At 42.4% G+C, this 25,281-nt stretch overlaps 1 protein-coding gene across 1 annotated transcript in view; it reads right to left on the bottom strand.

The window, feature by feature from the left end:
• The window catches only part of tbrg1 (transforming growth factor beta regulator 1), a 33,021-nt gene extending 7,755 nt beyond the window's left edge, over positions 1-25,266 (bottom strand). Inside the window, exons 1-18 of the mRNA XM_054793969.1 lie at positions 25,022-25,266; positions 24,831-24,947; positions 24,613-24,740; positions 24,404-24,552; positions 24,210-24,335; positions 18,592-18,753; positions 18,174-18,357; positions 17,976-18,106; positions 10,904-11,069; positions 10,550-10,653; positions 9,797-9,815; positions 8,422-8,559; positions 7,151-7,208; positions 6,994-7,076; positions 6,858-6,894; positions 6,098-6,334; positions 2,082-2,152; positions 784-1,016 (exon numbers count right to left, since the gene is read on the bottom strand). Coding sequence (XP_054649944.1) covers positions 784-1,016; positions 2,082-2,152; positions 6,098-6,334; positions 6,858-6,894; positions 6,994-7,076; positions 7,151-7,208; positions 8,422-8,559; positions 9,797-9,815; positions 10,550-10,653; positions 10,904-11,069; positions 17,976-18,106; positions 18,174-18,357; positions 18,592-18,753; positions 24,210-24,335; positions 24,404-24,552; positions 24,613-24,740; positions 24,831-24,947; positions 25,022-25,132 — 2,254 coding nt within the window. The 5' untranslated portion in view covers positions 25,133-25,266. The remainder of the gene's footprint in view (positions 1-783; positions 1,017-2,081; positions 2,153-6,097; positions 6,335-6,857; positions 6,895-6,993; positions 7,077-7,150; positions 7,209-8,421; positions 8,560-9,796; positions 9,816-10,549; positions 10,654-10,903; positions 11,070-17,975; positions 18,107-18,173; positions 18,358-18,591; positions 18,754-24,209; positions 24,336-24,403; positions 24,553-24,612; positions 24,741-24,830; positions 24,948-25,021) is intronic.
• Positions 25,267-25,281: the final 15 nt, after the last annotated feature.

The raw sequence follows: 25,281 nt of genomic DNA on the forward strand, positions 1-25,281 counted from the left end.
TAAAAGCTTTAGTTTGGTGTGGCATTTGGGGGGCGGGCAGGGTGCGGTTCGCAATGTGATCATCAGTCGTACGGCTAATTAGCCAAAACACGGGACATGAGCCCGTGTGTGCGTGGCAGATAGAAGTCTAAAGCGGATAGCCCGAAAAGTGGTTGGATTCGTCGGACTGAATGGCCGGCCGTCGTTGGCGGTGGAGGAAACCTGGTTTGCCGACCGCCTTGGGGTCCTGCTGGAGCATCATCAAGCTGATCTCGCATCCAAAGTCTCCTTAAAGAAGGCGCCTGATCCTCCAAGTTTCACCAGTGATTTGAAAAAGTAAGTCAATTATGTTTTTTTGTAAATTTTCTTTTATACTATATAGCCCAGGAGTCACCAACGTGAGCTCCCCACGACCACATGAGGCGCATGCAAGCCTGCTTTTCATTCAGGTTTTCAGTTAATAATGTGAAAACACCAGGAAGAAATGCATTCTGAAATACAAAATATGGATAACAGCATTTTGTCAATGCTCTGGTAAAACAAGCATATTGGCTTTGTTTGGCTTGGAATAAGCTATGAAAATAAACGTTACAAAAATGAGTAGCTCAAGAAAAAAACGGTGACCCCTGATACAGCCAACAGTACATTTAAACATTTACACTTGATCGATGTGATCGGTATCGGCCGATTTCACTCATGGATGATCGGTATCGGCAGCAGAACAACCTGATCAGAGCATGCCTAATTGAAACACATTACATATACAGTAGTTTTGATATTCATGCTTTTAGCTGTAGCACTCACGCTCCTCTTTTCCATTCTCTCTGACTCGCTCTTTCCGTTCCTTCTTGGGCTTTTTAAGCACTCCTTCGTCGGCCGTTGACACCACTGACGTGAGGTTGTGAGTCCCGCACAGGCCAGGACCCCCTCCGGGACCAGAACTCACGGCGGGAGTGGGCACCGCTGGATGGTTGCTTGAGCTGGGTGTGGGTAAGAAGTCCCCCTCTGACAGAGACTGATAGTGCAACAGCAACAATCTGGACATGGAGAGAAATAGGACTTGAATTTCATGTTGTAAGCTTTATTTACAGGTGAATCTTTGAGAAGTTCATTTAGGCTATGTTCACACTGCATCAATCAATTCTGATTTTTTTTGCTCATAGGTGACCTGTATCAGATTTTTTCATGTCCGTGTGAACAGCACAATTCCCATTTTTTCAAACGCAACTCAGGCCTCATTCGTATGTGGATATAAATTCGATATGTATGCGATGCGACTGCAGGATGAACGGTCAGGTCGCATATATCCGACCTATACGTCATCGAAAGGCGTGTATTGCCGTGCTTACCGAGACTTTAAAAAGGTAAAGGCAGTCATGGAAAGGCATGGTTTATCATGTAAGACTGGGTAAAGGTACTCTGGGTGTAGGTAAAAGTTCTTCTCATCCAAAAATTATTTTTAAAAAGGCGTTAAGTTAGTAAAGCAGCTCTCTGCAAAGTCTCACCACTCCCACCTCAGACATCCACACACATACAGACGTGGCACGAACTTCCACAGGCAAAATTGTTTCCCTCTTGCTTCTTAATCTCCTATACGGAATCATTTGCTTGAGAAAATATTGACTCCCTTTGCACAAAATCCTTGAAATTGCCACAAACGCACTGAGGAGCACGCACGCACGCACGAAATAAAAAACAAAAGTTGAATATTGTAAAACTACTGGTGGGAGCTCTCATCAGCAAATGAACTGCAAAAACAAACTTTCATGGGTCTCTTATTTAAATCAAATAACTTTAGCACGCTATTCTAACTTATTGAGATGCACCTTTATGTATTATATTATACTCACACACACACACAAAACGATGACCTGGAGAGTTGCAGCCGTGAAAAAAGGAAAAGGTGATCAAAAATGCTACTTTTAAGATAATGCTGATCAATGAATCACTGTTGAATCCAGATGTTATTTCACTGATATTGATTTGTCTTTAAATTTTGTCTTCAAGATATCGCTTACAAGATAATCTCGGTAAAGAGCGTTGGGCTTCTATCGGGATCAATACAGTACAGGCTCTATGAAAATGGAAACACATTTACTTACTGGCGCTCTTCTCTCGCTCTTACAAACTTCTCTTCTAGGTGAGCAACTTCATCGTGCAAGGCTGCATTTTCCTGTAAATGATCAAGGTTACGTAAAAAAGAAAAATATTCGTAACAGCAGAACCTCTGCTGCCGACTATTTGTGGAAAACATTCACCGTCAAATCTATATGCCCGCTCAGCGACCAACAAATGATGTACAGTCAAACCTCCATTTCTCAGTTTTCGTACACTATTGCACGCAACAAACAAGTCACTTTGCCCTGTACTGTACCGTTCCGTGAAATTGGGCGCCCAAACGAAAAACCTCACTCACTCACTCAGTGTCTGTGCATTTTTTTATTGAGTTACTGCTAAATACCTCGCCCCGGGGCCAAAGAAAGTTGTGAGTGGCAGCAATTTGATTAAAAAAAGTGAGAAACACTATTGAATTCAAGATAGAACCCATCGCAAAGTATGAACATGGCACCCATGTGGCCGATCTCGCCAGGTTGTACGGGAAGTCCACATCAACGATAAGTTCCATCCTGGCGAAGACAGAAGAAATCTAAGAAGCTAATGTTGTGAAAGAGTTAAAGGGGTTAACAAAACAGAGATCACATTGTTGGTGTGGATCTCATGTCTTTCCGCTCTTGGCCGCCTTCCCAACAAGAGTCTTCCGGAAAAGGTAACAGTGATTTCATGCCTCATTTATAATTATTTCTAGGGATAACCCGCTCCCATCTTCAGGATCGGGATCGGCTGCCAATCTGCTGTATTTCCCGCCACGCGCAAGAAGAATAGGAAAACACAACACCACCCAAATGAAACATTACAGGCTCCGCCACTGCTCGCATGGGAAGTGCTGCTCTAACCGCTGGTTGTTTACACTAGGGACTGTCAATAAATTACTATTGCGCTGAAGAGAGTTTGTTAAAAAAAAAATTGTCATATAGTCTAAATCACACCACAAATTGATCTATAACCATGTCAAATGATTAGTCCTACCTTAAAAGTATTTTGCACTCCCATTTTTTCCAATTTTATCGTTTTTTTATTGGCTATACATTAGGTCCCCAACTTACGAACATCCAACTAGCGAACATTCACGGATACAAACACAAGCCGACTGGGCTATATTTTCATGTATTTTGCCTTATAACTCCATATTTATACTGCTACATGCTTGACCGGTAGAGGGCGCTGTGACACTGCTAATGGGACCAACAGGAGGTTGGTCGAGGATGAGGAAGAGGAGAGAGAAGGGCTAAGAGTTGTATGATACAACCCGGACAGAGCGTGTGATTAAAGTTTATGAAGAGTTAATAGGCCTGCTTAATTCTACACCACCCACAGAACACTACCTCTTTTAGAAGAGTCTACCGACGACGACGATTTGTCCTTTTTTTCCCCAATATCTCCTCCTCCACCACTACCAACGACGTATGCTCGACCACTCCTCTTCAAGGGTAAATAACGTTTATCATTACGTATTATTATATCATTTTTATTATTTTGTTTTTTTCATGAATTATCCTCGTTTAATAATACTAATGCATCCAAACTCATTATTTACATACATACGCATATACTGTATATGTATACACGTACATGTAGTACCTACATCATTGGTAATATTACCTTTTCCCCTGCTTAAGAACAATTGGACCTGCGAACGATCGTCTGTTGTGTTCGCAAATTGGGGACCTAGTGTATCTTTCATTGGATTAGGGCGCTGACTCATAGAGGTTTGTTACAAAAGCCAAATAATATTGTTAGTGACGCTGTGTAATAAAATAGTCGATTCTGCAATATTTTCGTTGCATTATTTTAAATGCTTTGAAGATCTATTTTTATAAGCATATTCAATTCCACAAACCAAATTCATGTTTCTAACAAAAGCTTATTCTTTAAAGAAAATACAAATAAAAATAAATTTGGTTTTTGAATGAAGGATCGGTGACGGATCAGATCGGAACAGCTATAAAAAAAAAAAATCGTCTCCAACCAGAAGCCAAACAATGTGGATTGGGACGTCTCTAATTATTTCATTGTTTTCTGCAAATATAATTCTCTACAAAATGTATTTTTTGGTAATATTTTTGGGTGTGTGGAACGGATTCATTGGATTTCCGTTATTTCCTATGGGAACTGAGGAACCACTGTAACTGCATTTGGTGTTTTTTGTTATTTTGAACAACTTCTAGCATGTTGGCGACACAGTCAGGAGATCGGGAAGACCTGGGTTTGAAACTCCGTTGGGCATCTCTATGTGGAGTTTGCATGTTCTTCTCGTGCGTGCGTGGGTTTTCCCCGGGTACTCTGGTTTCCTCCGACATTCCAAAAACGTGCATGTTAGGTTAATTGGTGACTCTAAATTGTCCATAGGTATGAATGTGAGTGTGAATGGTTGTTTGTTTGTATGTGCCCTGCGATTGGCTGGCGACCGGTCTAGGCTGTACCCCACCTCTCACCCTAAGTCAGCTGGGATAGGCTCCAGCATACCCCCACGACCCTAATGAGGATAAGCTGCATAGGAAATGGATGGATGGATGGATGGATGGATGACTTCTTCCACAAGAAGTAGCAGCCTCAATAAGGGGAGAACAATATGAAAGTAGACTCGCATTCAAGCTAGCAATCCCTTTTACTTTTGTCAAATATGTCCATGCGTGTAGTGTTTTGTCGTCAGTTAATTTTCTTTTTTTAAAAAGTAATTATTGTCAAGACTTGTTTTAGTGATTTACATCTTGATATTGACAGTAGTTGACTTTTTTTAATGTTTTACAGTATGACATTTAATAGTGTCAACAATGCTAATGTAATTTGAAGTACAGTTAATAAAGGATTTATGTTGGTTGGGGTACTATTTGGATTTAGTGAATTCATTTAGTTAGATGCGTATTTGGTTTGTTAATTGGTTCCATACCCGGCTGCGATAAATGAATTCCCGCGATATAGGATTCAATGTTAATAAATGGATTATTTTCGTAGTTAGCGCATAGAAAACCTGTTTAGGATTTTCTAAATACTGTTTTTAACGCTGGAGCTCTGTGGATTTGAAATAACACGCCTATCGGCACCTTTACACTTACGCTATTCAGTGTTTACATCACACTGCGCATCTCTTATGCTGCAGGGACTCGAGAAGGCCACAAACAGTTAGCCTCGGATTTATTTCTTCTAAAATTAAGAAGCAAAAAATGTACCACTTCCACACGGAAAGGAGGATAACTTTTTTCCCCCCACTCTTATGTTGGACATGCCATGGCTGACTTCATGACTTCCTGCAGTGTGAAGGTAATGTAATGTAAGGTAAAGTCTCAATGTTTTGTGTCATTACTGCTGCCTAGTTAACAGAAGACTTCATATCACTTTTAATATTTATTTCAGTATGTTTTGACAAATAATACACCATAGTCTACCACAAAACAGCCATCATTTATCCATCCATCCATCTTCTTCTGCTTATCCAAGGTGGGGTCGCGGGGACAGCAGCATAGCAGGGTAGCCCAGACTTCTCTCTCCCCGACTACTTTGTCCAGCTCCTCCCAGCGAATCCTGAGGCGTTCCCAGGCCAATTGAGAGACATAGTCTCTCCAACTTGTCCTGCCTCATCCCCGAGGCCTACTACCGGTTGGACGTGCCCTGAACACATCCCCAGGGAGCCATCCTTTATTACTTAATTTCTGAAAAAACGCGATATATCGAGGTAGCGTAAATCAAACCGTGATATTGTGAGGGATGACTGTACTTGTCTCGTGTTTTTCACAACTGCCTCGGTGCGCTATGTCTCACAACAGTGATGCGCATCCTTTGCCCATTTGCAGAGAATGCGCTCCCTTGTGCAAAATGAGGCCCCCCATGGATAGTGGGGACAAGTCACATCGCATTGCGTGGAGGGAGGGGCAGTGCTAAAATGGTAACATTATTATATTTTTCTTGGAAAAAAAAGCTTATAAATACGAAGAAATCAAGAGGTCCCACTTTTTGGTTTAAGAAAAAACAATAAAAAATAAGACTGAGTGAGTTTACTTACAAATATCATGGCACACGCTGCTTTGCGCAGTCGAAGGTACTTCAGTCGGTACTTTTCGTTCTGTTTTTTCCGCGCTCCTCGCTTCACCTTGGCCTTGTTCTCAGAGGATGGAAAGGGGGCCACGGTGGTGGTGGAGGTGCTGCCAGGTCCGGAAGCAGGGAGTGCACTCTGCTGCCCGGGCCCAAGGAAGGCCTGAGCGGTGAAGGCCTGGAGCGCCTGCTGACGCTCGTCATTTGTCTGCAAAAAAAAAGAAAGGAGAGCATAAACACCAGAAGAGTCTTTTGCTGGAGGATGGACGACAACACCTACAGTATAATGGGAATGGTTAAATAAAAAGTGATGGTACACACACATGCACACAAAAATGGCATGGCATGAGAGGTCACCCAGTAAGTCCACCCATCACTTACAAACACTGAACTGATCATCTGCATCCAATATTTAAGCTCAGTGTATCACTGTCCTGTTTAACTCACCAGCAATGCAAAGACTCCATTTCTGTTCTCAATCCTCTTGAATCTCCTGCTGCCTTTTTGTGTCTGAAACATAACGGGAGTCTGAGGCCGACACATCAGGGCACAGAGAAGCCGCCATTGGGGCTCAGTTTAGGTCGCACTTGCTTGTTGTGCATCTCAATACAAGGTTGCGCCGCCATAGTCCCTCCCCAGACCAAATGGTAATGATGGAACGATGAAAACATTGTGAATCAACTAAAAATGTGTAGCACGAACCGAGAGGAAGAGGGCGTGCTCGTCCTTACCTCACGATACATGACGGCTTCCAGACTGGACTTTGCACTGGACAGTAGGAAGACAATAACATTGTGAGAATGCACAACAATTCACGATTTACTAAAACATAAGCCCGCAGAAGAAGAATGGAGAAAATCACCATACTTGGACTGAACAAGTCCCCTGTCGATGATCCTTTGCTTGATCTCCTTGATGTGCATGGGGTGTCCTGCTTCCTCCAAAACTATCTACAAGAGAAACAGACAAGTCGGGTTAGGCAAGACAAGACCATCGTTGCAATAAAACCAGGAAAAGCAGATACCTGAGCAGCATCAAGCCAGGTAAGGTTTGGCTTCTCTGCAATTTCGCTGGGAGGTTCGCTGCAAACAAATAGTTATGAGTCATCTACAGAAATATTTCATGCTAATAGCCACTACAAAATGCTTTCCTCGGTATTCTTGCACAATGTAATGAGATTCAATACATGAGCTGTATGTATGATAATGATTTCAAGATATTGTGTATAAAAACATGCCGGGATGTCCCGATCCACATTTTTAGCATTTTTTTTTTAATAATAAGCTTTTGTTACAAACATGAATTTGGGGAATTGAATATAGTTATAAAAATAGTTCTTCAAAGCAATAAAAATAATGCCACCAAAGTATTAATGAATTTACTTTTTTTTATTACACAGCATGACCAACAATATTGTTTGGATTTTCTAACAAACCTCTGAGAGTCAAGTCCCTAATCCAATAAAAGTCCATCCAATAAAAGATACATTTGGAAAAAATGGACATGCAAAATACTACTTTTAGAGTAGGGCTAATCATTTGACATGGATAGATCAATTTGTGCTGTGATTTAGAATATATGTTGTATGTACTTTATTTATTTATCCCACAGCGGGGAAATTTACTAACTTGACTTCTTTTCTCTCTTAAGGACCTATGAAATCTGTTTTATTTTTTCCCAAAATCTGTTTAAATGTTTAAGAATTCAATTTTTTTTTACCTTTTCCACTTATTTTGCCAACGCAGAGTGTGTGTTATTCGGGTTAGTGAATAAAATGTCCATGAATGAAATGCAAAAATCCTTATTTATTGATGCAATACATCATTGGTCCATTTTGTCCAGTAATTGAGAAATGGATGTAGCTTGGCTAACTTTTCTAATGGGATGTCAGCCTCAGCACATTCAGCAACAAAATCTTCAACAAACTGTAATGCCCGTGCTTGTGATTAAGGAAGATTTAGTCACAGATGGAATTCCAATCGCATTAATGTAAGATATTTTCATGACACCTTTATTTTGTTTATACAATTAGACAAATGTGACAACGCACGCTCAAATTTTAAAGGCCGGAAGTGTGTTGTGTGTGTTGAGAAAGGCAACTGACGGTTGATACGAGATGGGTGCAAGAATAAACGTGGGTCCTTTCATTATAAAATGGTCCTTATTTTAAAAAGGGTAAACACAACACGGTAAAAATATACTCATACAACCTGAGTCGCGGGCACACGCACGCACAGTGAGGGGTAACTACTGCTCTAGCTACGAAGCCGAATATCCAATAGCAATGACAACAACCTCTCCAGGTTATCAGCAGTCCCAGACAGACCAGCGATGTCCAGAGCTGGAAACAGAGAATAGTGTCCCTGCCCATCAGCTTCCATCTCAGATTCAAAAGTGTTGAGTGACTCCATTACTGTAGAGAACGGGATGGCCCTGTGTGCAAGAAGGAAGATAAAAGTCTACGCTCTAATCTATAGGTGCAAACAGTCACGCAGGAAACCTCCATTGAGCTACAACTGTCAAGTTCTTTCATGGTTTAGCCTGATGATGCTTTATCAGCGACTTAAATCTAGTAGGTTTTCTCGAGTTTTATTTCACACATCAATTGAGATTTTATGTCTGAGCACTTTTCACAGACATGAGATAAATGCAATCATGTCATCAAATCAAATAGCAACAAATAAAATGCAATGAGAGGACAATAAAAATGTCAACATTAAATGCTACATAATCAGTGAAAAATCAACAGCTGTTTTTTAAAAACTATTGACAGGGCTCTCAGGTTAAGTTAACCTTTATTCCGGCGTGCTCAACCTTTTTCCACCTCGGGCGGCATACTGACAAATCAAAGCCATTTTGATACTTGTCATTTTGCAAACAGGTGAAAAATCTATATAATATGCTAAAAAGTTAAAGCAAAGGCAGCTTTGTGTTATTAGCATCAGCACTTCACTTTGTCTCCTTAGATTAAGTCTTTTTGTCCCGCTAATGACCACCGTGTGGCACTTTGGACACCCCTATGAGAAAAATAGTATCAAATTACCACTAAGTCTGAACATACGTCAGTGCTCAGTAAAAACAAAAACAATTAGCATTCCCATCTCAATACAGTCACTACATACAAGCAGTGTATCCGAATTATCTGTTACGATAGAAACAAAAAGTATACTCACCTCAGCAAAAGCTGACTTTTCACTGCGTTTATGTTACTTATGTGGTTAGCAAATACTCTAGCTAGCATTGCTTACATGCAGAAAAGCTAAAGGCTAACAGTAGCAACCTCCAACGCGAATGCATTTTTGTGTTTCAAATCTGCAAGCGAAGCCGCAATTATATCAATATGTTACAGAATTCCACTACCACGCAGTATATTTTTAAACGTCCACTATCTTAATTCGCTTAAACAATTTGTGAAAGACAAGCCATTCAGCGGAGCTTCCGCGTTCTCTCTTCTTCTACGAGATAGCGAACGCTAACAGAGGTAAGGCGCATTACCGTCATCTATGTGTGGGACCTGGCATTACATTGTTTGTAATTTTGTATTTTTGCGACTACTAATTGGGGGTTCGTAACACATTTTCAAAACAAACCTGCACGGATTTTTTGTGTGTGCAAGTGTTAATGTAACTCAGATTTTCACACAAATTGGAATATGTTTTTTCATTTACACGTGAAACTAATCAGATTTTCTCTTATGAGTATGAGGGAATGATGTCTAGTCTGTTGCCTTCAGGTCCAGTTGGAAATTAGGGACACTGGTTACAAAAACTCACACAGAACTCTAAAAATATTTACGAGTGCTTTTTTTGCACCGTCATTGTTACGCAATATCTTTGTTGTGTGGTCCTTGATGTTGTTTGTGGTTTTCTCTGATGCGCAGTGAAACAATGCAGATTACAGGGATGTGTTGCTTGCAAGAGCATAAATATAACATGTTGATGTCTGTGGTGTGCGAAGAATTGTCAAATTTTCAATCTAGAACGTTGCATTTGGTGACTTTTCAAGTAGGTTAGACACCATTTTTGAAAGAGATGTGTTGGGATGTTGAACACTAGTGAAATAGTGGTGACTAAGCTCCATACTGGCGTGGTTAAAAAACCAAGCAATAATGCAGAACCCTGGCAAAATATGAACACATTCATGGTATAACTTAAGAACATGAACATTTCCTGAGATCACAAGTGATTTTATTGAGCTATTAGTCATCAAACACATCACTTTCTTAAGTGTTCAGTAACAATTGAGCCAGCCATAGTTGAGCAGCACCCGCATCACTCTCTTGTACGGCAGGTAGTATTCCATCTGTCTTGGCCCGGCCGAGAAATAAAGGTACCCTAAAAGATAACATTTTATTTTTATGACAGAAGGGGGCAGCAAAGCAGCTTTGACAGCCGTACTTGAACAAGTTCATATGATTTCTCACCATAATTCTCAAAAACCGCATCCACTTTGGAGCCGATGCCAGGAAAGTCCCGTGCAATGGATCGCGGGTATCCGGGATCCATTTGGTTTCCGGCTTCATCATAGCTTGTGGCAAAGCACGCACAGAGAGGAAGACTATTAGTGATGGCTTTTAAACGTGCCAACATGGTCCCGTCAAAACGGTCATGATGTTGCAACGTAACAACAAAGTAAAAACATGATTTGTATAGTTGTTTACTGTCATTAAGAGTACAGTTAATAAACGAAACATGTTTATGGTCACATGCATTTGAAATCCTGACAAATCAAAGGTGGAATAGCCTGGAGAGGATTGTCTTGGCTGACCAACACTCACCTCCAGTACTGTCTGTTTGCAAAAATCAATGTTTTCCCAGTAGTTGGCACGTAGACTGCTGCGTCCACCTTACTGACAAAGGATGGCAAGCCCAGGCTGGTGAGAGACTTCGGATATCCTGCTATTAAAGTCTTTGCGTAGGCCCTTATGCCCCAGTACTGATTACCTAGAGAGAAAGAGTGGGCACATTTTTTCATGACAATATTATCTTCTCAAGGGACAATAATATAGAAATACAACTTAGATTTAGTTTAGAGTAGTCAGTGTACAGCTTGTGTAGCAGGAAAATATTTACTATCCAATGAAAAAGACTCCACATACAGCCATTATTGTCTGAATAGCTAGTAGCACAAGTGTGTACCAAGCTGACTGTGTCAGGCAAAGTGTCTGGGGATGCATGAGTGCTGACAGCACTTAGGAGCTGCGGTTCATTGAGGAAAATGTCAATTCCAACATGCACTGTGACACTGCGAAGCAGAGTATGATCGCCTCCCTTTGAAAGTGCCGCATGGCAGTTTCCCAACATGATAAGGAGCCCAAACACACCTCAAGTGTTTTGTTGAGGAAGCTAAAGTTCTCTCCTCCTGACCTAAGCCCAGCTGAGCACCTGTGGCCACTACTCTAAAGTATATACAAGTTACTGTCTATAGCAGGGGTGCTCACACTTATTCAGCCTGCGAGCTACTTTTAAAAATGACCAGGTTCCAAAGACTTACCTCCTACTATTTTAATATTTCCTCAATAGTTGTGTCCATAACCTGAGTACTGATAATATGTCTGTCGAAATAGTACGCAACGTTCATTAGGACACACAGTTCATGTATTACATCCAATTAGCATTTGCTATCAAACATTGCAGATACACAAGAATTTAAAATGATTATGCAAAAGACAATGCAGCCGAAGTCAAGGCAACATATTGAAAATGTCAGGATTGTGTGCTGCGGTACTGCCATCTCTCTGTCTTCCCTTGCAGCACATCCCTGACACTCCTGATGACCTGATCATCCTCACCTGTGCCTGATTGGTTGATCTATTTAAGCTGTGTGTTTACTCATGTCCAGTGCCAGATTGTCCCTTTGCTACACTCGGTTTAGCTCCTTCCAGCTTGTTCTCGTGCATTGTGTTTTTGGCTTTCTGACCCACGCTCATCTCACCTGTAAGTACCTAACCACCTGCTTGACGTCCTCAGCAGCAGTTGTATTTTCGGTACTTCTGTTGTTAGCAGCTCTTTTCGTTACGTGTCTGTATTTTTTCCCTGCTCAGCTCTCTGTGCTAGCAGTGTTTTTCGTTACATTTCCCGTGACGAGGTCCGAAGGTATTTTTGTTGTACTTTTTTCCTTGTGTTGTTTTTGTACTTTTTGTTATCCATTTTGTATTAAAGACTTTTTCTGTTACACGTATTTGACTCTGCCTTTTGGGTTCCTGTATCACGGCCTTGGCCGTTCTTAACAGAACAATCTGGCCAACTATGGAATCCACAGAGTTCGCACATATAAAGGCAGCACTATCTCAACAAGGTGTGCTTGTAGGCAGCCATGAATAATCCCTTCGGGGAGTAATGGAGTCCCTGGCCGCCCTCGCCACTAGCGTTAGTGCCATTGAGCAGCATCTGGGACTTGGCGCTCACCCAGGACAGTCAGAGGGTGCCGCTCACTCATCAGAGGTCGTTAGAGTCGCACCTGCAGCCAGTAGCAGTACTAGTCGTGAGCCTAGCCTCCCCCCCCACGCTTTCCGGGGGAATCTATGGATTGCAGACAATTTTTACACCAGTGTACCCTGATTTTTGACCAGCAACCCAGCACTTACTATTCTGACCAGACTAAGATAGCTTTTACAGTATAATGAGCCTATTTACCGATAAAGCAGCGGCGTGGGCTATAGCGGTGAGCAAAGCAAAGCCGGAGTTGCGCACCTCCTACCCTGTTTTTTTTTTTTGGAGGCGCTACGGCAGGTCTTCAATCACCCTATCCGTAGTAGGGAGGCCGGTAACCAATTGTTGGACCTACGACAGGGTAAACGCTTGGTAGCGGCTTTTTCTGTAGACTTTCGGGTGCTGGCGGCAGAAAGCCGATATGATGAGGCGCTCCGCGGAATATTTCGCAAGGCTCTTAACGAGCGGATTAAGGATGAGCTGGCGGTGAGGGAGTTCACCACCACGCTCAACGAGCTTATCGACCTAGCCATACGGCTGGATAATCGCCTCCGGGAACGTGATCGTGAACGCAGTGAGGGACTACCTGCAGGATCAGCCAAGAACCACCGTCAGGAGTTTCGGCTGTTACCACTAACATTTGGAACCAGCGGAACAGAGGGAGTCCCATCAACGGCGGCCACCGAGGATATTGCGGAGCCCATGCAACTCGGGGGAAGACGCCTGTCTGCTGCGGAGAGGTCGCAAAGGCTACGACTCCGCCTTTTGCCTGTACTGCGGCGAGCCCAACCACACCATCAACAGATGCCCAGCGCGCCCGACACGCCACTCCAGATCCGCTCCTGACATCATTAAGGAGACTGGCGCAGGATCGACCTCCGTATCCAAGTCAAGGGCGAATCAGCCTACTCAGGGCCATTGTGAGTATGCTGAGATGCCTCCGACGTCGGCTCTGACTTCAGCAGTCTTTAAGAGACTTCAGGTGACTGGACTCATTATGGGGGGGGGGGCGGCATCAATGTTCAGGTTTCTGCATTAGTCGATTCTGGGGCGGATGATTGCTTTATTGACTCTAATTTTGTTAAGAAACATGGCATTCAGGGGGTTGAGTTGAAGGACCATAAGGAGGTTCACTCACTGGATGGACACCCCTTGGCGGTAGTCACTCATAGAACCGTTCCATTATCTCTTCAATTGTCCGGCAACCACCATGAGTCCATTAGTTTTTTTTTATCGCTCAGTCTCAATCCGCGCCCGTAGTTCTGGGTCTCACTTGGCTGCAAATTCATAACCCGACAGTGGATTGGATGAGGGGACAGAATTAATTGGGGCAGTCACTGTTTTGCTAGTTGCTTACGTTCCGCGGTACCCACAGTTTCAGGTAAACCTAGGAACTCTGAGAATATCTGTTACCGGTGTTCCCGACGTCTATCATGATCTCCGCATGGTATTTAGCAAGGATAGAGCTCAGAGTTTACCCCCCCCCATCGTCCATATGACTGCGCTATCAAACTCCTTCCGGGAGCACTGTTATCCAATGCTAGGCTTTATAGCATCTCTGGACCCGAGCAACTTGCTCTCAAAGATTACATTGCGTCCTCTCTGGCTGCCGGACTTATTCGCCCCTCGTCCTCTCCACTTGGGGCCGTTTTTTTCTTCGTCAAAGAAAGATAAGTCTCTGCGGCCTTGTATCGATTTTCGCGGCCTTAATGACATTACCGTTAAGAACCGTTACCCGCTTCCTCTCATGGACTCCGCCTTTTCGTCTCTTCATTCGGCCAAGATTTTTTCCAAACTCGACCTTAGGAATGCTTACCACTTGGTTCGAATTAAAGAGGGGACGAGTGGAAGACGGCCTTTAATACACCACTCGGTCACTTCGAGTATCTCGTTATGCCCTTCGGCCTTACCAACGCACCCGCCGTATTCCAGTGCTTAATAAATGATATTCTTAGGGATATGATTAACCATTGCTGTTTTGTTTACCTAGACGACTTTCAGATTTTTTTCTAATTCCCTCCAGGAGCATGTCCAGCACGTATGCCGCATCCTTCAGCGGTTGTTGGAGAATCGCCTTTTTGTCAAGGCGGAAAAGTGCGAGTTTCATACCACATCCGTGTCCTTTATAGGGTTCATAGTGGAGAAGGACAAGTTAAGAGCCGATCCCACCAAGATCCAGGCGGTGGTCGATTGGCCTTCTCCCAAATCAAGGAAGCACTTGCAGAGGTTCTTGGGGTTCGAACTTCTACCAAAAGTTCATTCGTAATTTCAGCATAAAGGCAGAACCTCTGACAAGGCTTACATCAGTAAAAGTTCCCTTTTGTATGGTCTCCCGAAGCTGAGGAAGCGTTTACTAAGCTTAAAACACTGTTTACGTCTGCTCCTGTCCTTACTCACCCTGATCCTGCCTTGCAGTTTATCGTTGAGGTTGATGCCTCGGATACGGGAGTGGGGGCGGTCCTATCCCAGCGCTCACCAGTCGACCAGAAGCTGCACCCGTGTGCCTTTTTCTCACGTCGCCTCACCTCGGCAGAGAGAAATTATGTGGGCAATCGGGAACTGCTGGCCATTGTGCTTGCGCTGCGGGAGTGGAGACATTGGCTGGAGGGTGCAGCCCAGCCGTTGGTAGTTATTACGGACCACAAGAACCTGGCATATATACGCTCAGCGCACAGACTCAACTCTCGCCAAGCCAGATGGTCACTGTTCTTAACAAGGTTTAATTTCTCTATCACTTACAGACCTGGATCACGGAATATTAAGCCTGATGCATTATCAAGGATCTTTTCCCCGGTGGAGTCGGACTCACCACCGGAGACCATCGTACCTGTCGCCCGGATACTCGACGCCCTCCAGTGGGAGGTGGAAGAGACGGAACTGCCAGAGTGGTGCCCCGAGGGGAGACTGTTTGTTCCTGAACGACTCAGATCCGAGGTGCTGCTGTCGGGTCACTCGTCTAAGATTGCCTGCCACCCAGGGATTCGACGAACTCTATTCCTGGTCTCCCAAAGGTTCTGGTGGCCTACCATGACAGCCGACGTTAAGAAGTTTGTCGCCGTCTGCGCCAGAGGTAAAGCTTCCCATCGCCCTCCTGCCGGTTTGCTTCAGCCGTTACCTGTTCCTGGTCGGCCATGGTCCCACATCGCAATGGACTTCATCACTGGATTACCCTCGTCATATGGCCGGACCGTCATACTCAATATCGTGGACAGGTTTTCGAAGATGGCACATTTTGTGTCGCTCCCCAAGTTGCCCACGGCCCTAGAGACAGCTAGACTGTTGGTGAGGCACGTCTTCCGCCTACACGGGATACCTACAGACATTGTTTCGGACAGAGGGCCTCAATTCGCTTCAAGAGTGTGACGGGCATTTAATAAGGCATTGGCACCGTTAGTCTTTCTTCTGGATACCACCCACAGTCCAACGGCCAGACGGAGCGGGCCAATCAGGACTTGGAAGCAGCACTTAGGTGCGTTTGTCATCGGCACCCCTCCTCCTGGTCGACCCACCTCCCCTGGATCGAGTATGCCCACAACTCGTGACCCTGCTCGGCGACAGGTATGTCACCCTTCAAGACTGTTTTTGGTTACCAGCCCCCGCTTTTCCCCTCCCAGGAAGCAGAGATTACCGTCCCGGCAGTTCACGTACTCCTACGACGCGCCTGACGCATTTGGCGAGAGACCCAGGCTGCATTAACACGTACAGCAGAACACAACCGTCGGATTGCTGACAGGCACCGTGTCCCCGCACCTGATTACCAGCCTGGGATGGAGGTATGGCTGTCTTCTAAAGACCTTCCGCTTGCAGGGACCTCACCGAAGCTGGCTCCAAGGTTCGACAAGATCAAAGCAATAGTCAACAAGTCAGCTGTCAAGCTGGAGCTCCCACCGGCTCTTAAAGTCCACCCTGTGTTCCACGTCTCCTGCATCAAGCCTGTCGCTACCAGCCCACTGTGCCCTGCGGTCGAGGCTCCGCCCCCGCCCCGCATCATCGATGGCCAGCCCGCGTACACGGTGAGAGCCATAATAGATTCTAGAAAGAGAGGGAGGGGGGTGCAGTATTTGGTTGACTGGGAGGGATATGGATCAGAAGAGCGCTCCTGGGTCGCCGGCTCCTGTATCCTGGATCCCTCTCTCATTTCCGACTTCCACTCCGTCCACCCCAATAAACCAGGTATGCCGCCAGGGGGTGTCTTATAAAAGGGGGGGGAATACTGTCAGGATTGTGTGCTGCGGTACTGCCATCTCTCTGTCTTCCCTTGCAGCACATCCCTGACACTCCTAATGAGCTGATCATCCTCACCTGTGCCTGATTAGTTGATCTATTTAAGCTGTGTGTTTACTCATGTCCAGTGCCAAATTGTCTCTTTGCTACACCCGGTTTAGCTCCTTCCAGCTTGTTCTCGTGCATTGTGTTTTTGGCTTTCTGACCCACGCTCATCTCACCTGTAAGTACCTAACCACCTGCTTGACGTCCTCAGCAGCAGTTGTATTTTCGGTACTTCTGTTGTTAGCAGCTCTTTTCGTTACGTGTCTGTATTTTTTCCCTGCTCAGCTCTCCGTGCTAGCAGTGTTTTTCGTTACATTTCCCGCGACTATGTCCGGAGGTATTTTTGTTGTACTTTTTTCCTTGTGTTGTTTTTGTACTTTTTGTTATCCATTCTGTATTAAAGACTTTTTCTGTTACACGTATTTGACTCTGCATTTTGGGTTCCTGTATCACGGCCTTGGCCGTTCTTAACAGAAAAGGTTTCAGCAACGGGCACATTTTCCATTTCATCATGAAATAATAGTTTAAGAAGCGGACGTGTAGAAAACACTTCTGTAGTGGAGTTCATGACGCCAAGCAAATGCACTTTTTCTACATAACTAGCCGCTACAAGTGAACGGATAACGTTTGTTGTAGACATAAGCACCGCTTAGTTTACCCGTAATCAGAACAATAAAGATGACAGTTGCATCTCCGTGTGTAGCTTGAAACGCAGCGGAGGATCAAGAGCAAATCAGGAGGGGAGCTTCATGCCAGCCGACCGATGTCACATGACATCTACAAAGTGACGTTGGCGAGCTACCAGGAGGTCTGTGGTATCATCCCTTAAGAAGATATACGGTGATCCCTCGCCACATTGCACACAGCTTCACTGTCTCAAGCATAAAAGTTCAAGCATAAAAATGGTTAAATGAACTGAAATACAACTATAAGGCATTCAGAAGACAAATTCAAAGCCTTTGTGATTATATTGGGTAATATGAGTGTAAAGGTGACGATAGAGATGTTACTTCATGTCTAGAGGGCTCTAATCATGTTTTTAAAAAGGTATTTAGAAGGCTCTAACTACGAAAATATTCAATTTATAAATAAGGAATCCTACTTTGTTGGAAATTCACTTATCGCTAAACAAAGCTCCATGACCTTTACCTTCAAAGAGATGAAGCAAATCCTTGTTTGGCACCTCATATGCAGCGTCAACAGTGTCGATCCCCGCCCATCTTGTGCTCACTTTAGTAAAACGTATCTCATTGAACATGGAACTCTTCCTCCAGTAGTATCTGGGGAGACATGGAGCTATAAAAAAAATAATATGACAGGCAAAATGAGCTAAATCTGACCACATACCCGTTTTTGAAGAAGTACAAGTCTCCCCTGATGGACGTGGCGGCATCAAACACCAGATCCCTGCTGCACTGCTCATCGCGAGGGTTTGGAAGAGGGTCTGTTGGGTCTTCTGTTGGTTCCTCTGGCTCGGGTTCGGGTGGCGGGTTTGGTTTTGGAGCTTGTGTTGGCTCTGATGTACGGCTACCTGGGGGACAGAGAGAGCAATACAGGCATCCATCACATAGAAGAAGGATGTTATAAAATGTTATTTGTACACGTTAACTGTTATTTAATCACTACGTTGCATTAAATATACACTTTTAAGCAGAGCCATCTATTGGATGTGGTGGGGCACTGCTCCACTGCTTCAAATGGACTGATGCAAAAAGTAGTTAGCCCAGTCGTTATTCAGCCACATTCAACTGAATTTGAAGCTCACCATAGAGGGCTTGGACCCCCCGCCTGTCATCGTCTGGCAGCCTGTAGCCGTTTGTGTTGACATACTGATAAGTAGGGAACATCAGCGCACGTCTGTCTCTGGAATGGTCCAGACCCAAAGCATGGCCGAACTCGTGCGCCGCCACCAGCAGCAGATTCACACCTGAACCCCACAAGAACCACAGCATAAATCAGTCAAGGTCACTAATGACAAAAATGGCAGCTTTCCTAAAACTGCTGTAAAAAATATATTCTTTTATAGCTATATATTAGTTAAATATATTTTCCCTTTAAACAAGTCACACTTCACCCTCAAATATACTCACTGATTGTATTTTTTTTTTTTTTTTACGCTTTATAGGCCAGTATGCTTATATAGCTCTACTCTCAATGAAAAAAATTAACAAAACGAAAACAACAACAGGAAAGGTGGGACATTTTCCTGTATGCTTTGAATGGGAACATTTTTTTGGTGTCCTCCCTTAGCATTCGCCTATATTGCCTAATGGGCCAGCCGGCTCTGCTTGAAAGAAACAAGTGTGGCATTGTGCTGCATGCTTTGAATGGGACAAAGTAGCACCATCTGGTGGACAAATATAATCATGAAGAATCGACAGCCAGAACAGTAATAGTCCCTCCTTTATCGCGGTTAATTAACTCCAGAACCCACCCTGATAAGTGAATTTCCATAAAGTAGGACTGTTTAATTTATAAATGCAACACTTTCATAGTAAGAGCATATAAAACCTGTTTACGACCTTCTATCAAAGCATGAAATAACACCCCTTTACATTAAAAATACCCAATATAGTAGACATAAGAAGAGAAAATAAGCCATTTCAGGCATTAATGGCATGGCACTGATTGATTGAAGTCACGGAGGAAATTACTAACGCTATAGAGCACAGAAAGTGTGCAGCTGCAGTATTTATGGATCTCACAAAAGCCTTCAATACAATTAATCATGACATTCTAACAACAAAATTAGAAAGGTACAGAATCAGAGGATTAGTTTTGAATTGGGTTAAAAGCTACCTAGCAAACAGGAAACAATTTGTAAAGCTAGGAGAATACACAAGTTTCAATATTACATGTGGAGTACCTCAGGGATCAATATTGGGACCAAAACTGTTCAATTTTTTATGTCAATAACATCTGTAAAGTGTTTAAATCATTTAGTGAATTACTTGATGAATATAATATACCTAGAAGTCAATTTTTAAATTACATTTCACTAAAACATGTAGTTAAAAATGTATATCCCGTGAAAGTATGACTTGTAACAAACGTGAATTAGAGGATATACTTTTTAATCAAGATGTAATTAAGAAAAATATGGTTAAAAGGGGATCTGGAATAATAAATGAACATCAAACTAAGAATGCAAAAATATATGCATTAAGAAACAGATGACTGATTTAGATATTTTAGAAAATAATATATCATGGAATGATATTTGGAAAAATGCCAAGCAGCCTTCTAGATGCGTCAATTTTAAATAGATTGTATTTTATACCTTCTGAATTGTTTAAAATGGGCACAGTAGATGCAAAGTTATGCATAAAGTGCCAGGCAGCCGAGGGAACACTTACAGTATGCATCTATTGTCAGAGAGTAGAAGAATTATGGTCTAAAATAACAAGAGAGGCAATCGCATTCAATATAGACAAACCAATGGCACCACAAACCTGTATTCTTGGAGATCTGCATCAAATTAGTGTATCACCAAAGAATAAGAACACATATTTGTTAATATGTATTATAACAAAAACAATAATATTGAAAAAATGGATAGATGCCGATAGTCCAACTTAATAAATAAATATTTGTAAAAAAATAAATGACATCTGTAAAGTGACAAACAAAGACTTAAAGTTGGTATTATTTGCAGATGATACGGCCTTTTGTTCTGGGGAAAGCACACAAGAGCTAATTAAAAAAAATCACGGATGAAATGGCCATATTAAAAAGATGGTTTGATAAAAACAGATTATCCTTGAACTTAAGTACAATTAAGATAATGCTATTTGGTAATAGCAGAAAGGACACATACGACCAAACACAAATAGATGGAATGGACATTGAAAGGTTGAACAAAAATACATTTCTGGGGATCACAATAGATGAAACAATGAGCCGGAAATCTCACATCAAAATATACAACATAAGGTGGCAAGAAATACTTCAATATTTAATAAAGCAAAACTTGTTGTTGATCAAAAATCACCCCACACTCTTTACTGTTCTCTGGTATTACCATATCTAACTTACTCTGTGGAGATATGAGGTACTATAAACTATAACTATAAAAGCAATCTTCACTCACTACATGTGCTGCAAAAAAGATCAGTGAGTATAATTCATAATGTCTCATATAGAGAACATACAAATCCCTTATTTTTAAAATCACAAATATTAAAATTCCCAGATCTAGTAAATTTTCAAACCGCTAAAATAATGCATAAAGTTAACAATAACCTACTACCCAAAAATGTCATACAATACTTCCCTACAAGAGAGGAGAAATATGATCTTAGGCAAAACTAAACTTGAAACACTTATACGCGAGAACAACGCTAAAAACCCACAGCATTTCAGTATGTGGAATCAAATAATGGAACGGACTGAGCAAGGAACTCAAACAAAGTACCGAGATGAGCGAATTAAAAAACAATACAAGCAGTTGATGTTTGCAAAATACAAGACAGAGGAGACTTGAACTTGTTTTGTTATGCTTGTCTCTATTTATTATTATTTATTTATTATTATACTGATTATTATATTAATCGTGAAAAAACATCTTAATCATTACATCATCATATTGTTACATTACCTTATCATTATTCTATGTATTAAATAATCACATATGGAATACAGGAAGTGAATAAAATGTACTGCACTAGATGTGGAACGGATGGGTGGTAGGATTAAATAAGCTTTGCTTCTTCCTACTCCTTTTGGACATGTGGAACTGTGAAAGGATGATTCATGAGATGGATTCCATTGTAACTTGCATGCATGTTCAAATAAAAATAAACCATAACCATTACCATAGCTATAAATAAGGCTTGTGCTCATTTGTGCTGCTGTAAATGTGTTTCAGTGCTAGGGTAGCTGAGTGGGTGGTGGACAGGAAGTGACGTAAGGGGTTCAGAATTGAGTTTTAGCTTGGCATGGGTTTTGGAATCAACAATAGCCGGTGTTAGGGATATTCTGTAAGTAAAACATGATATATACTCACGTTAGCATTTGGGAGAGTTCTTTGTTGTTCTTTTTTTACTTCCTGCGAATATCGTCTCGTCAATGTAACATTACTGACACCTCGTGACCAGTGTAGAATACGTCTTTGAATGCATCTTCTGAATGCCTTATATACATTCATTAAGCCATTTTTATGCTTGAAAATCCCTAATTTAGGCAAAAAATACATAAAATTTGTTTAAAATTTTATTTTATTTTTTTACTAATAAAAGGCCGCATTCAACCACGGCACAGCCTCGATTTATTAATTAATAACTTTTTGAAAAAATGTGATTGAGTGAAACTGTGAAATTTGAAGTTGCTCGGGATTACAGTATACCAAAGCGATATATATAAAATATCTATAACAACTACATGCAAAACTGTGGACAAAAAAATGATGGACGCCGGGACACTTATTTGTTATAATTTGTAGTCAAATTGCTTTGCTTTACATTTGAATACATGTGAGCTTCCCATGTTAACAACTAGTTTTAATCTAAAGATATTAAAAGTCATTTTTTTCCAAATTTTTTGGTGTCCTCCCTTGGCAGTGTGGCATTTTGCTGCATGCTTTGAATGGGACAAAGTAGCACCATCTGGTGGACAAATCTAGTTATTAACAATTGAAAGCCAGCATTCCAAATTGAAATTGCAACATAAAGGACTGTGTTGATAAATAATAAATAGTGGCATTTTTCAATTGTTTTCAATAGGACATTTTTGGTCTTTTGTAACAAACGTCTCGGTTTTTGTGTGACTTTGCCATTTTAGGCTAATTTAAGGAATTCTAACAATTTGAACATGTTTTAAAAATGAATATTTTCTGCCAAATTACACCCACATTTAGGCCTGTAACAATAATCGATAAATGGATTAATCAAACGATAAAAAAACAGGTAGATAATTATGACGCACTCGATAAATTGACATGTGTACGTACACGTGTATGTTTCATCTGCTCGTCTCTCACTCTGCATCTGTCTGTGCTCATTGGTTCTATAGTGGAATGACCGGCGAGAGTGAATCCTCATGTAGCCTCGTGCGAAAGCACATGCTAACATGAATGAAGGCACAAAAGCGATGGTTTCTAAAGCGAACGCAACAGCTCCAGTGTGGGAATATTTCGTATTTAAACAGAATGAACAAGGTGAGCGCAAGAACACAGACGACCGACATAGACAGTTTTCTCAACTGGGAAAAAAAAACTACTGATGGAGGTGTCTAGGGCAGCGGAGCCTCCGTCCTGACAGACCACGCTTACTGACAAAGTAAATACAGTACAGTAGCACCTCGCATAACATAAACCTCCTTTTACATAAATTCCACTGAACATAAAGAATTTATGTAAAGTTTTTGCTTTGTATTACAGAAGAAATTCCATATAACATAAAGCGTCAAGTCAGTGCAAGTCTTTCTTTTTTTTCAATCAACTTTATTAATGCCTCAAATCGGTGCAAGTTCAGACTAACACTTGGTGACGCCTTCTGACGCATCACGCTCTCATTGGCTGATTTTCGGGGCCCCGCCTCCGCTCTCATCTCATTGGCTGATTATCGGGGCACTGTCTACGCTCTCATCTCATTATCTGAGTTATACAGCACATACGTGAGTTTGTGTGAGAGACAGGCTTCTCCCTTCAAACTCCTTCCTCTTCGTAGTCCCCCTGAAACTAACTTAAACAATTAAGTTAAGTTACAAATTTCAAATTTTGCACACAGCATTATCGTGTAGTGCGTGTGCGTTTAAGACCAGATGACTCTTAGACTCTTTGAGTCGCGTTTCGACTCAGGCTAGTCCTCCTCCTCCTTCCTGTTTCCACTTGCGCTCCTGATCAAGACATCTCGTGAACGGTAGGATTGTTTTTGTTTTTCAGTTTTATTCATTTACTGTAATCTTATTTATTACCTTATTTTATATTGGAATGTTACTCTACTATGTTTATGCTAACGTTTTCTTATATTTTCCCACCATATTTGGTGGACTTTGAATATTTTGAAGTGCCAAAGGGGTGAGTTTGGGAAGATCTTGGAACAGATAAGGCTATTTACATGTATTTTACGCTCCGTATAACATAAAATCCCTATAACATAAAGGTTCTCGGAACAGATTATTTACGTTGTAGGGGCGTCTACTGTATAAGCAAAACCGTGCAAAATGGTGCACGCTCACAGACAGCGTCGCTCGCCACATTGCAAAAGCAATGCAACCATTCAACGGCTACTTCTGTGTCAAGCTAATGTGACTCACAGTACAGAGGTACTTGAGTACCATCTAGTGGTTCAAATGTGAATTACACCTCTCAGGGCTCAAGGCTTGAAAGTAAAGACACAAAATAAACCTTTCGCGGTGACTCAATACTTTCAACTCTGCAGTTACCTCTTTGGGTTAGACTCCACTGTTCATCGTCATCAAAGTGGGTGTCACCTCCCTGCTGCCGTCCTGGAGAGTTGGCGTGAGCCAGGACTCCCCCGGTTCCATCAAAAGGATAAAAGTCCCCGTGATCTGCAGTAGGAAAGATAGGAGTATCACAAGGGTACGTTTGGGAGAGCCTTTACTCCACGTGGACTCACATCCACCCTTGAAGAGAATCATGATGTCTGCAGTGCCGCTGTTGATCTGCTTGAAGTCCAGCGGGATGACGTCGCTGTAGAGCTGGAAGGCTTGTGCGATGATGTCGTCCACTTGTCTCTGGCTTAGATCTTGTGTGTATTGAGTGATCCTGTCAAGCAAATAAAGTTGAAATCATTATTAACACACAGGATCGAAGCAAACAAGTTACCTGTATGTGATGAGCCTCTTGTTCCACTTGGGTTTCCCAGCAAAGTGTCCGTAGCGGCTGATGTCTGACACCCCACATCTCGGCGCCTTCATGACCTCCACGGTTTCTTTATTCAAGACACCTGTCACCTGGTGGTCCATGACAAATTAGGAGCAAGGCTTAAATTTGCTAAAAACACAGAAAACCTATTCCAGTGGGGGCGTATCCACGCCGGTTACCTCCAGGCCAAAGAAAGACTGCATAGATTCAAGATCCTCACTAAAGTTGCTCCTAAGGATTTTTCTCCTTGTAGTGTTCCTTGTCCCCACATCGTCATAAAACTTTGACAGATACCCCTGATGGAAAAATAGATGGAATTACTGAAGCGATGTTTTACCGGTAGCTCCAGCCAGGGTCAAGTCTCTATTACCTCTGCAAGGTCTTGCTCTTCTGGAGAAATGGTCGGGGCGACGGTGGGCGCAGCGAGACTCGTCGCCAAAACAGCAGCGAGCAGCAGCGTCCACAAAGCAGAGAGCTGCATCTTGTTGGGACTGTACTGAACGGCGCTCAACAAGACCCCTAGAGAACACAGTGTGTGCTCTGTCGTGTTGTAGCTATAGTTGGGACACAGTAGGCGGAGTGTCTCTCTGAATGATCAATACAATCATTTAAACATTCACCCCAGAGTAA

The sequence above is a fragment of the Dunckerocampus dactyliophorus genome, chromosome 12 (genome assembly GCF_027744805.1).
Source record: "Dunckerocampus dactyliophorus isolate RoL2022-P2 chromosome 12, RoL_Ddac_1.1, whole genome shotgun sequence".
Lineage (NCBI taxonomy): Eukaryota > Metazoa > Chordata > Actinopteri > Syngnathiformes > Syngnathidae > Dunckerocampus > Dunckerocampus dactyliophorus.